Source organism: Topomyia yanbarensis, chromosome 2 (assembly GCF_030247195.1).
Source record: "Topomyia yanbarensis strain Yona2022 chromosome 2, ASM3024719v1, whole genome shotgun sequence".
Classification (NCBI taxonomy): Eukaryota; Metazoa; Arthropoda; class Insecta; order Diptera; family Culicidae; genus Topomyia; species Topomyia yanbarensis.
This window is the reverse complement of record NC_080671.1, coordinates 117,342,079-117,355,376: the sequence shown is the minus strand read 5'-3', so window position 1 is coordinate 117,355,376 and position 13,298 is coordinate 117,342,079. Positions and strand designations below refer to the sequence as shown.

At 31.4% G+C, this 13,298-nt stretch overlaps 1 protein-coding gene across 4 annotated transcripts in view; it reads right to left on the bottom strand.

Moving 5' to 3' along the window:
• The window catches only part of LOC131679296 (ATP-binding cassette sub-family C member Sur), a 296,617-nt gene that overhangs the window by 26,774 nt on the left and 256,545 nt on the right, over positions 1-13,298 (bottom strand). For all 4 annotated transcript variants that reach the window (XM_058960005.1, XM_058960006.1, XM_058960004.1 and 1 more), the window contains exons 21-23: positions 8,703-8,935; positions 8,274-8,495; positions 7,957-8,114 (exon numbers count right to left, since the gene is read on the bottom strand). In XM_058960005.1, coding sequence (XP_058815988.1) covers positions 7,957-8,114; positions 8,274-8,495; positions 8,703-8,935 — 613 coding nt within the window. The remainder of the gene's footprint in view (positions 1-7,956; positions 8,115-8,273; positions 8,496-8,702; positions 8,936-13,298) is intronic.

Sequence of the window (13,298 nt, the reverse complement as noted above, 5' to 3'; positions counted from 1 at the left end):
CCTGTCCCTATCATTTTTCTTGTCATCCACTGAACTATCTCAGGCGTTACGTTTTATCGAGCAGTTTTTATTGTAGTGTAGTGTGTACTATACCGTCAAACGGGGTTACTTGCAACACTTTTCAACTTCAAAGCGGTATAACTAAAAATGCTGATACTCCAGAACAATATTCAACATGTACAGGCCCTAATGGGAGTGTGAAGAATACTAAATGGTACTTATCATATCAAAGTATCATTCCCTGTTTTTAGGATGACCAAAAATTATGTCTGTTGCAAGTAACCCCGCATATGGAGTAACTTGCAACACATGAACTTCATTGAAGTCTAATGCAGCATTTTTTGTATACCTCTAGTAAACCAACCAAATGTACTATAATTTGAGCTTGAGCTTGTGCGACCACGCATGGCTGCTGCTACGTTATCGATCTGGACTAGCTAAAGTTGCACAGGGAATATGTAGATAATTACGCTTGGGAGTAGCAAAACATCTTTCAATGTGCAATTCTTGACAATCCTAAAGTTGATTGATCAATACCGGCAACGGCCAGGCCCGAACGTAAATTGTGGAAGGAAAGGGAAAGAATATTAGTCCGATACTTGCTTTTGCTAGAGGCCATATAGACTACTACGCACTTCTCAAATATTACGGAAGGAGGATATATGTTAGTAAGTACAGGGGTTAGGTAAAAGATTTTCTGACAAGCGCGCGCGATTTAAGATGTTTAAGGTCTCTGAGCGCCCGGCCTCCAGGAGACTTAGTGACAACCCCAATTGACCAAATGTACTATAATTTGGACGTTTAATTAATTTTAATTGGATTTATTTTATTTTATTTTATTTTATTTTATTTTATTTTATTTTATTTTATTTTATTTTATTTTATTTTATTTTATTTTATTTTATTTCATTTCATTTTATTTTATTTTATTTTATTTTATTTTATTTTATTTTATTTTATTTTATTTTATTTTATTTTATTTTATTTTATTTTATTTTATTTTATTTTATTTTATTTTATTTTATTTTATTTTATTTTATTTTATTTTATTTTATTTTATTTTATTTTATTTTATTTTATTTTATTTTATTTTATTTTATTTTATTTTATTTTATTTTATTTTATTTTATTTTATTTTATTTTATTTTATTTTATTTTATTTTATTTTATTTTATTTTATTTTATTTTATTTTATTTTATTTTATTTTATTTTATTTTATTTTATTTTATTTTATTTTATTTTATTTTATTTTATTTTATTTTATTTTATTTTATTTTATTTTATTTTATTTTATTTTATTTTATTTTATTTTATTTTATTTTATTTTATTTTATTTTATTTTATTTTATTTTATTTTATTTTATTTTATTTTATTTTATTTTATTTTATTTTATTTTATTTTATTTTATTTTATTTTATTTTATTTTATTTTATTTTATTTTATTTTATTTTATTTTATTTTATTTTATTTTATTTTATTTTATTTTATTTTATTTTATTTTATTTTATTTTATTTTATTTTATTTTATTTTATTTTATTTTATTTTATTTTATTTTATTTTATTTTATTTTATTTTATTTTATTTTATTTTATTTTATTTTATTTTATTTTATTTTATTTTATTTTATTTTATTTTATTTTATTTTATTTTATTTTATTTTATTTTATTTTATTTTATTTTATTTTATTTTATTTTATTTTATTTTATTTTATTTTATTTTATTTTATTTTATTTTATTTTATTTTATTTTATTTTATTTTATTTTATTTTATTTTATTTTATTTTATTTTATTTTATTTTATTTTATTTTATTTTATTTTATTTTATTTTATTTTATTTTATTTTATTTTATTTTATTTTATTTTATTTTATTTTATTTTATTTTATTTTATTTTATTTTATTTTATTTTATTTTATTTTATTTTATTTTATTTTATTTTATTTTATTTTATTTTATTTTATTTTATTTTATTTTATTTTATTTTATTTTATTTTATTTTATTTTATTTTATTTTATTTTATTTTATTTTATTTTATTTTATTTTATTTTATTTTATTTTATTTTATTTTATTTTATTTTATTTTATTTTATTTTATTTTATTTTATTTTATTTTATTTTATTTTATTTTATTTTATTTTATTTTATTTTATTTTATTTTATTTTATTTTATTTTATTTTATTTTATTTTATTTTATTTTATTTTATTTTATTTTATTTTATTTTATTTTATTTTATTTTATTTTATTTTATTTTATTTCATTTTATTTTATTTTATTTTATTTTATTTTATTTTATTTTATTTTATTTTATTTTATTTTATTTTATTTTATTTTATTTTATTTTATTTTATTTTATTTTATTTTATTTTATTTTATTTTATTTTATTTTATTTTATTTTATTTTATTTTATTTTATTTTATTTTATTTTATTTTATTTTATTTTATTTTATTTTATTTTATTTTATTTTATTTTATTTTATTTTATTTTATTTTATTTTATTTTATTTTATTTTATTTTATTTTATTTTATTTTATTTTATTTTATTTTATTTTATTTTATTTTATTTTATTTTATTTTATTTTATTTTATTTTATTTTATTTTATTTTATTTTATTTTATTTTATTTTATTTTATTTTATTTTATTTTATTTTATTTTATTTTATTTTATTTTATTTTATTTTATTTTATTTTATTTTATTTTATTTTATTTTATTTTATTTTATTTTATTTTATTTAAAATTCATGCCCATGTTGTTTACAAACAAAAGCGATTTCGATCAGCTGTAACGATCGATTTATTCCAGATTTCCTCACAAAAGTAGGGAAGGATAAATATTGGGGCTTTACCCCTTCATTTCAGAACTAATAGTTGCAAGCATTATCCATAGAACTGAGGTTATCGCAATGAACATGATTAGATTCCATTGGAACACTGCAGCCAGGGATAGTTTCAGTGAACGGCTAAAACTAAATTATACTATATCTTTGTTGTCTTAAAATATTATTGAAAGCAGATAAAACCTATTAATTTACACTGTCAACGATTATCTTTTCCAAGCAATCGGACTATTCTGCTAGAAAAATCCAGTTGAGTATAGGAAGATAGAATTTGAACAATTTCTAGTACTGCTAGAGAAGCAAGACGACTTCCTGGTACTGTTCTGTATTTACGGAGCCTTTTTATATTCTAGTTGTGTGTTAAACCTTTAAAATGTGATTTGAAATGCTATACAGACTGTTATTTTAAACGCCTAATCAACCAGCTGGCTCAAGGCATAATAGCAATAAGACAAAATACTGTTGCATGTTACCCCACATGGGTGGTTAATATAGTTTAGTCGTTATCTTGTGTTTATTTGAGATGGTAAACAAACATGTATCAAACAGTAACGTTTGCTATTGTGTACTCGATCTGTACGTAAGAGATACAAATGATATGCTCTTTCCATTGAAGTGGAGCAAAGCACGACATTCCAGCTTCTTTTCTATTGAAAAATCTCGAAATAAAGAAGTTTACTCTGTCGCGCTAAAGAAACCGAAAATAATGACTGGTAGTACATGATTATCTTTTAACATATGCTAACATTTGACAGCTATAGTGCTAAATTGTAAACAATATTCTTAGCGTTGTTAAATTCATCTTAATCGAAACATGTTGAAGTGTTGCAAGTTACCCCGCTGTTGCAAGTTACCCCGTTTGACGGTACCTTACTTAGTACCTAAGCTGTGTAGCGTGTTCAAATTGGCCGTTATATTTCTTATAATTCGCCGGAGATAATTATCGATAGTTTTAATTTAGTAATATTTATAATAAATTTTAATCTAATATAAAAATTTTACTAACGGGATTTTTAGTTTACAAAAGCTGTACTTATTATTTTAATTAAATGTTACGAACGGTAACAGTTTGCCTGATTACATGTTTATTTTACCACTATATGGGAAAATGTTTCAATTAAAGTTGTTGCACCTAACGCAACGAAGACGAGAAGAGAAGATCAGAGCGCAATTCGGAAAGAACTCGTGTGGAGTGTACAGTAAAGATAGAAGAGTGATCTTGGGTCGATTTCTATTGGTTGATTTTTTCCTCTCTTTTCTCTCTCATTTAATATTATCTCTCTCATTTTATTCCATGATGAGCAAAAACGGAACGAAAGACTGTCACATACTGAAGACATGAAATCGAAACTCTTATCCCAACTTATTGGCTTACAGATTCAATCAGTCCCAACATTTTAGTCCCTCTTCGTGATTACCTATTGTTTTACCACTTTTTACCCGGTCCACTTTTAAAAGAATTTTCTTTTACACGTTTGTTTCAGATATCACGGATTTACGGATTAATAGTGTATTAGTACGGAACGAATTCCTCGTAACAATGAAATGAAGCGTCAATAAAAATGGTATTGCGTTAAAATGACGTGAAACAAAAAATTTCTTCTCGGCTCAATCGTTCTCAGACAAATTGAAATACTTTTTGTGTAGCACAGTACAGAGAACAGAGTGTACAGTGTGCACTGACCTAATACAGAAATTCAAAATTGTGCGCAATTCAAAATCTTATCATTTAAAAATAACAAACGGGGTCGTGTGTCTTTTATATATTTCCTTATGTAAACTATAAAAATAATATAACGAGATTAAATGGTTGTCCTACAGATCTCGCGCAAGCGCTTAGCCATTGCACGTGGAAACCTGTTTACGAGGCGTGGAAATATTTTTTTCCTCACCAACTATGTCTTGGAGGGGGGAAGTTGTTCATTTCTATCTCGCTATTGTACATTTCCGTGTTATCACCGTAGTTGCTGCCTTTATGTTCAGCGAATATCTTCCTTGCTTCTCGCCCTCAATAATTGCCCTTCCAAATAGATTCCATTTCTCCCAAATATGACATTAATCTGCGAGTAAGCGGTATCCGATCTTGCAGCGGAACATTCATTTTCTCATCGTCCATATACAGGAGGATCTTAATTATAGCATTGTCACACACAACCTTGTGCTTTAAGTTGTGCGAAATGACTGCTTTCGTCTGGGCTAATTTGTTGAGCGCTAAATGCCTACCATGGTAGAACTCGATAAAGGCGGCTTCCGAAAGTCTAATCTCCATTTACACCTTCAGGAAATGTTCGACATTATGAATGCTCTGTCCTATGCGAATCATCAATAATTTTATAATCACCGTATTTGGCTGGAGCACCAATTCTTGCTTCTGCTACTCACTAATCTCGACAGATTACTACAGCTACAATTAAAGTAACAGATTCTTGTATTCTTCAGACAAGGCACACAATATAAATGTTACAGTTTTTGTCGTTCGCTTCGCACTGGCTCGAGTAAAAGCATAAAGCACACTGCCTTCGGTGGTTAGAAATAGCCTTCTTCAACTTTTTTTCAATAATTTGTTCAAACCAAATGAGCAACAAATTTTGTTAGAAGTCTCCGGTTTTTTATTTAAATTTATTTTTGAAAAATTTCGGGAGGGGCTTTAGCCCCCTAGCCCCCCCCCCTCTGGCTACGTGCCTGCTTTTTACGAAATTTGTATTATTATTACCACAGGTGTGCGCCGTTGAAAAATGTCGTTATCGGCGGCATTGGTGCAGTTTGCGCGCCGGGCCCCAGGACTTTATTGCAGGACCCCCATAGATAAATACTTGATTGAATTTTGATTAGTAAAATTTGGATGTACATATTAAACTATTTACATCAGACTATGCTGAGTCAGTACGCTGCAAATCATCGATCTGTGAAGCAATAACGGTTGTATTGTGCTAGTGCTTCAATAGAAATAAGCGAAGAAGAAAAGAAAAGCCGATGTCTGTGGACCATTAACACGGAAGCAATTGGTTTCGGAAGCAATCCTACCCATAAAACCCTTAACAAGATTGACCAGATGGTAATGTTGAGCTGTAAAGTGACCACAAAGAGCAGAAAATTGGGCCAATAAAAATGTCTAACGGAGCATTCGCTACTAAGTTTGATGCTACAAATTATTGAAGACAACAAAAACGTCCAACTCAAGCTCCTCGTCTATACTGAAGAGAGCGCAAAATAAGTTCGACTACACGACCTCTCGAACACAATCGCCTCGATATCAAAGGGAAAGGCAATTGCAGGCAATTTTATGGGCCATTTAAAAAATCTTTTGTTGTTGTTGGGGGAACGAGAATAACTTACAAAAAGGTCGTAATAAAATAAAATAATGGTGTTGTTAAAATAAAATTCAAAATATCTCGAGAGCTACAACATCTCAGAAAATTTTTGTTGAGAAAATTTTGATTTTAAATGGTGTTTAGAATCTTATTTAAAAAGAAACTTGCATTTTTGACTGCAAATAGTATGAATTATAAAAATATATAAAAAGTTGTTGTTAGGAAAACTTTTTTATTCGAAACTTCTCCATGATCCAAATACACTGAATAAGATTCTTTTACGTCTTTAAAACGATAAACATTAGAATGATAATATTTTATGATGAGCTTTTATCTCACTGCTGGATGGATCAAATTGCGTTTTTCTCTTAAGTAATACCAAAATCATTAATCTGTTATTAATATTATTATATTTATTGATTTCCTGGAATTAATTAATATGATTTTTTTAATTTCACGCGGAATTCTGCGTGGAATTTCAGACGGAATGTCACGCGGAATTTCGCGGGGAATTTCGCAAAGAATTTTGCAAGGAATTTCAGAAAGAATTTCGCACGGAATTCCACGCAGAATTTCGCACGAAATTTCACGCGGAATTACGCGCAGAATTTCGTGCCGAATTCCGCGCTGAATTTCACACGGAGTTTCACGTGGAATTTCGCGCGGGATTTCGTGCGGAATTTAGCGGGGAGTTTCGCGCCTAATTTCACACGGAATTTCACGCGGAATATCGCGTAGAATTTTGCATGGGATTCCAGATGAGCGGTTCGGCTTGGAAAGCATTCACCGCAAGCCTCTGCCAATAAAACAGGCGTCGGAGGATGGGTCATAACTCCGACAACCTTGAACATTTTTTTAAATTAAATTTGTTTTTTTCGAACTTCGATAGTACTACAAACAAGCTGTCTTTCGTTTATTAAAATAAAATTCACATAAAACACTAAAAAAGGAACTTAGATTACAATTTCACCACAACTTAGTATATAACCCCTTAAGAAGGTCATCTTACGTGTGTAACACCAGCAAGTAGTACAATCTGTTCATGATTTTTATCTTTTGATAATTTTTCTCATACAAACTTCAACCCGGTAATTTGCTAAAACGACTTGGAAGCAATTTGAACCCGAGTGACATGATGAACAAAAGGTTGATGCGGGAAATCATGTATTGATTATTCTATTATACATCTGTTTACACCTGTTAGACTATAGGGGCTCCCTAGTTCAATAGAACCTTGCAGCCCCAGTGGTCTTAAGACGACCATGTGCCTGCCGAAAAACCAGTGCTGTGAAGTATTTGTCAAATATAAGATACACTTTTTTATCAATTTCATATAGTTTAATGCAACTGTGGTTGTTAGTGAAACGGTAAACGTTTAATTATATGGTACGTTTCAATTCCACATTTTTGTGTAGTTCTACGTCAATAGTTCCCATAACCCCATTGGGCTGTACCTTGCACTTTTTTCTGAAATCAAGTAATCATGAAAATGGATTTATTAATCAACTTCCAATCAGTTAGAAAGCCATCATACCAACAACCTTTTTCGATCACTTCACGTCATTTTTTATTAATCCCGAGATAATTGAGAACTTCCTGAAAACGTTTATTTCGATCTCACTTATGCAAGCGAAATCAGCGCACGACCCCGTAGCGCTCGGTTGATAAATCAAGAAGTAAATTTCAGAAATTCTTTGCAATACCTCCCGCGTGTGCGCGTCCAGCAACCATCGCTACACGGAAAGCGTTCAGGCAAATGTTGGTGCATTTATGGTACGGGCATAAATTGCAGCGACTCACCTGGAGGAGCACCGGTAAAACTTCTGCACGACGTAGTAAATGCCGCAAATTGGTATTGTTAACAGGATGAAATACGGCGTCACGACACTATTTATGAGCACAGCACAAAGGCACAGCAGAATGAATTGCAGCAGCTTCTGACTTGTTGCGGCGATTTTCTGTGAGGGCGAGCAAACCAAAGACGGAAACGAGATTAAATCCGTAACTTTCCGACCCCTCTTCCCCGTGACAACAAAGATTTATAACGTTGTGAGATTGTGCAAATTTTACATCACCTCCCCATATATATCACCTCTCGGTTACCCAACCGCACCCACCTTATCAACCACGCCGATATCGATGCTTAGCCTATTCATGATCCGACCCAAGGGCACCGTTTGGAAGAAATGGATTGAGTTTTTCAGCACCGATCCAACTAGCTGTCGGTGCAATCGTCGTCGGGCATTACTACCTGCCATCTGACCTGCCGGGAAGGATACGGCCGCCAGCAGGATGCACATTCCTGAGAGCAGAGCGTACACGCGAAAATTATACTTGATCTGCAAAAAAGAGAAAGGATACTAAATAAAAGATTTTGGAACAGACTAAAGTGAATTAATTATAATTCTAAAGTAGTGAGAGATGCATGAATGCGACTGATTTAAATCTCTTGTGCAGCTCTACTCCAAACGTATAGCATAAAATCTAGCGTACTGCGGCAGGCCCTGCCAGGGAAGAAACCCTTTTTCGCAGGTCAGTTGCCTTACATCAACCGGATCAACCCCTTCCGGGTGCCGCTGTGTTCGCTCGGTCCAGTTCTGCAGCCAAAAGTCCGTGTACACGCGAAGGCACTGCTGGGCTAAAGCACTGAGCAGAAAAGTGCTCGCAATGTTCAATCCACTCGCCTTCAGATACAGCCAGTAGATGCGGGTTGGAATTGTGCCATATTTTCGCTCATCGTCGACGATTAGCCGATTGTAGCCATCATCGCCGCTCTGGTCTGGAAAGGCAAAGAGGATGCTGGTGTTAAAAAGATTGTCATAAAAATGGATTCGGTCGTCACGACTGAAGTGCACTTGATGAACCTACTGCAGAATTGGCAGCGAAGTGAAATTCAATTATCTGGGGCATAAAAATGCAGGGGAAATTAAAATACTATGTAGTAGATCAAGATTCGGCGATTTTTTTTTTTTGAATTTAATTACACGCTAAATTAAATAAAGGATTAACAATGCAATGAAACGAAGATTTTTTTCAATGAGTTGAAAACTTATTAGGAACCACGGTATCCATTGTAAGCATAAATTGTATGTAAAACTAAAATCAGAAATAATTCTCCACCACATTAAAAAGAGAGAACTATAGGATACGATAATAAATTACTGTGAAGGTTACTATACCAATACAATATAAAAATATTTGATTTGATAGTAAAATCAAATTTTTTTATATTGGTACTAGTTGAATCAACACGCAATCTTAGAGATTTTTTATGTGCTTTTGATCACTTATTTAAGTTTTTAGAATAATTTTCTTCTGATTTTCGAAGCTTTTCAGAAATTCTTGCGGTGTCATGAAAAGCTTAGCTAACTGAAAATTAGGTTCGATTTCAGTGTGATTCATCAGCAAACTGAACTTGCTCCCTTGTAGAACGTCGCACATTTGCATCAATAGTGTTTCCAGTTCTGGATTTGTGTGATGCTTTGTCAGTGCCGATTGCTGATGAAGGGTAATCGAAACGCAGATCTCGCGATTTACGAAATTAGATTGCGGGCACTTCATTCATTACGTGGTTAAGTTAAGGAATTTTGGTATTACATTCTGTAGCGGAACTTAACTTTCCATGATATTTCGCAGCCGATTCTGTTTACATAGGACATTACATGGCTAGTGTTACGATCCTACTTACACTAAGAATACGATGACTTGCTTATGAGACCAGTACCGTGCCCTCTGAACCACCAGTACAAGGTAACAGGGACAGTTCCGCACTATTTCGTTGATTACTCGGCCATCAATGGATTGAAAGCTGATAAGTTGGTATAACACATTTGCTTCATTCCTAAGAACCAGATTAGTGACAAAAATGCCTGAAAATGGTGACATACACAGAACTCAGAAATATTGACATCCCCGAGTAAGCTCGAAAGCGGAACAAATTTCAAATTCAAACCAACCGCACTGAAGGGTATGTTTCGGTTTGTCACTAATTCGTTCGGTGCAGCGCATTCATTCAATTATTTCCGATTCATCCACATACAAAAATGAATGCTATGTTTGGTAAATGAATTTATATTTCCTCTGAATAGAAGGCATTCGATTCAACTTGAAGATGAATGAATGCTAGTTTCGTTAGATTCACGCAAAAATAGACAACTGAATTTGAAATTTCGCGACGCTCGAAATGCTGATTTTAAGCGCACGAAAATTCAAGTCGAAAATCCCAATTTTAGGCTTACCATTTGGGCTCATCCCCCGAATAAAGATGGCAAAGGCTGCTCTAAGAAAAGCACAGTGGTCCAGAATTTAAATTTAGCTAGAATTTTAACTTTTCGCTAAAACTAAATGACATTACCATACAGTCTGTTTAGGAAAGTTGTTGTACTTTGCAATGCCCTTCTTTTGTTGAAACAGAGGCTAGGGTGGTCCTAATTTTAGCAAGATTTTAAATTGAACTTTTTAAAGGCTCGATTTAGAGCTTGACTATCTTCGATAAAGTTGTAGAACAACACGTTTTAGACAACTTTGCCGAAGACACGCAAGCTCAATTTTTATACCTTTCATGCACGAGCAATCCAAATGTAAGCTTCTTAAAAAAGCCTGCTTTATTTATAAAACTTATAGTTTTTGTTTTACGCTAAAGTTCCCTTTTGACAACTTGAAGATTGTTTAGGAGCGAATAATTTGCTTTAAAACATCAACTACAAAACTTTTTTCGCTTCAAAGTTATAAAACTTTTATATAAAAAATGTAACTTTTCAAATATTAGGATTCTTTGATTAGGACACTTAACATTCAGAAGCATACTTTGTAGCATAGATCACCTAAAAATAACAGATGCGATATTTTTTTAATTCTTGTAATATTTCCTTAAAATTAGTTGATTTTTCATAACTACAAATATCTTTCTAACGAAAGAAGCTAGAGGTTCCGTATATTCAGACTAACTGTTCTTCTTCAAAATATCTAAAAGTATTTCTAAAGTCATCTTAATGAAAAATCAAAACTGCAAAAGTTATATGAATTAAAACATTTTTAAAGAAACACCCTCTTTTTTATCGAATTACTTTTAAAATGAAAAGTATAAAACATAGAGTACCAGTGCCTTCGACAAAGTTTTTTTTGAAATTTGTTTTTCTTAAATGTTAAAAACTGCGAAGCTCTATCTCGAACCATTCAAAAAAAGTAAATTATTTATTTATTTATTCGATCTTCAGCAGATACCGTACAGATTAAGTGTAAACGACTTATTGTTATAGTGTTAAAAGTTTATAATCGCTAACTTATAACTAGATTTAGTAATATGGTAGTCAAAGATTTCGGAAGTTTCATTAAATTTGCGGCAACATCTATCTACCAGATTATTCTGGTCGTATGCTGTACGGTGCCTAGGAATCCATAAAAGCGGTCGGTTACATGATTTTTATAAATTTGGATCCACCCTACCCACTATTTGAAATAAAAGAAAAGCCTTGTAAAGTGCAAAATTTTAACATGAAAACGAAACTATATCTGTAATAATATCCACTGTAAAAGTAATTTGAACTCTCAAGGGTAAATTCATGAACAACCAAATTTTTAGTATTTCTTTTGAAGTTTTCATTTTTTCTAACGTATCCTTCAAATGTTTTTCAAAAATTTTGTGGACGAATGTTTTCCTCTAACACATTTAAACTCTAGCTTCTATTAATCAAAAGATATAAGTAATATCAAATATGGATTTTTTGAAATCAATGTTGCTAAATTTAAAAAAAAATATCATAATCGCCATTTTTGCTCAATTATAATTCGAATTATGGTCGTATATGTCGTTGAAAAAGAATGATATTTTGTTCGTCCCAATCAGTGATATTGGTATTCCAAAGAACCCTATTTCTGGCAAAGAAGAGCTCATAACTTTTCAACGGAAATAGTTAGATATGTGATGCCATGAAATAAATTATTCGCCTTAAATCAATATTAACCCATTTTAACCCAGGGTCTTCTAAAGTGAGCCAAATTAAGTAAAATCTTCAATTTCACTAAAAAAATGTATCAACGATTATGGGAAACACAAAATCATCGCTTAAAATGTATTTGAAAATGAAAAAAATACAGTATAGACGCGTTAAACAAGGGATAGTTCTGCATTTAAATTTAATACACTAGGATATAATGGGTTAAAATTGTCTGAAGACTACTTGAGTTTTAAATCAATACAGCAAGAGTTATTTGAACAAAACAGTTTTTCTAAGAAACATTAAGAAACACCCATTTAAATTTGTGTAAAATAAAAAGAATGAAAATAGGGCCTACACGTCTTCAAGATTTTTTTTTTAAATCTGTCGTGCTACAACTTCACTGTGAGCTTTCTGGCGCTAGCTAGAATAATTGAAAAGTTAATTTTTTGATCATGGTGGAATTATAACCACCTGTTGTGACCGGTAAGTTAGTTTTCCTTATGGCGGCACCAGGCGCAGTAGGTGGCAAAGGATTTCTTTGAGGACTCACTAGGTGTTACAACGGTACGTAGTTTAATACACCTTTTTTATTCTTCTCCGTATCGCAGCTTTATTACTCGGTGGCTCAACTAGAAGTAATTGTACATGACAGTTCATCCCTATTCTATGCCGAAATTCAATGTATGTGCAGCGGTACCCAAGGTACCAATGAATAAAAAATGTGCAGGGCTCGCTATATCGTTAGTGAAATCTAGTACCTTCTATAATTAATACTACCCTGAACATCGCCACCACCTTGAAATGTCAATTTCAATTAATCATAACTCAAATTTGATATTCAGAAACTTAACGCTAACATAATTTATAAATTCAAACACTTTTAATTCTGATGCGATTATAAATCGGGGTTTCTGCTCAACGGTGTCGTCGTTTCCTGATGAATCGTTTCTAGCATCGTTTCAGGATTAGTCGGTTCAGCAGGATCTATCGGCAACAAACAAATTTTCACGATCGGTCGTTTTATGATTCCTTTACTGGTTTTCAGAGTGACTACACGAGTCAAATCGTCTTCTCCTGGGTGGATCTCCAAGATTCTGGCAAGCGGCCACTTCAGGGGAGCCTGACATTCGTCCACGATGAGCACCAGTCGTCCCGGGAGAATTTCCGTGTTTGCATTGCAAATTTTATGGTCCCTTTGAAGCT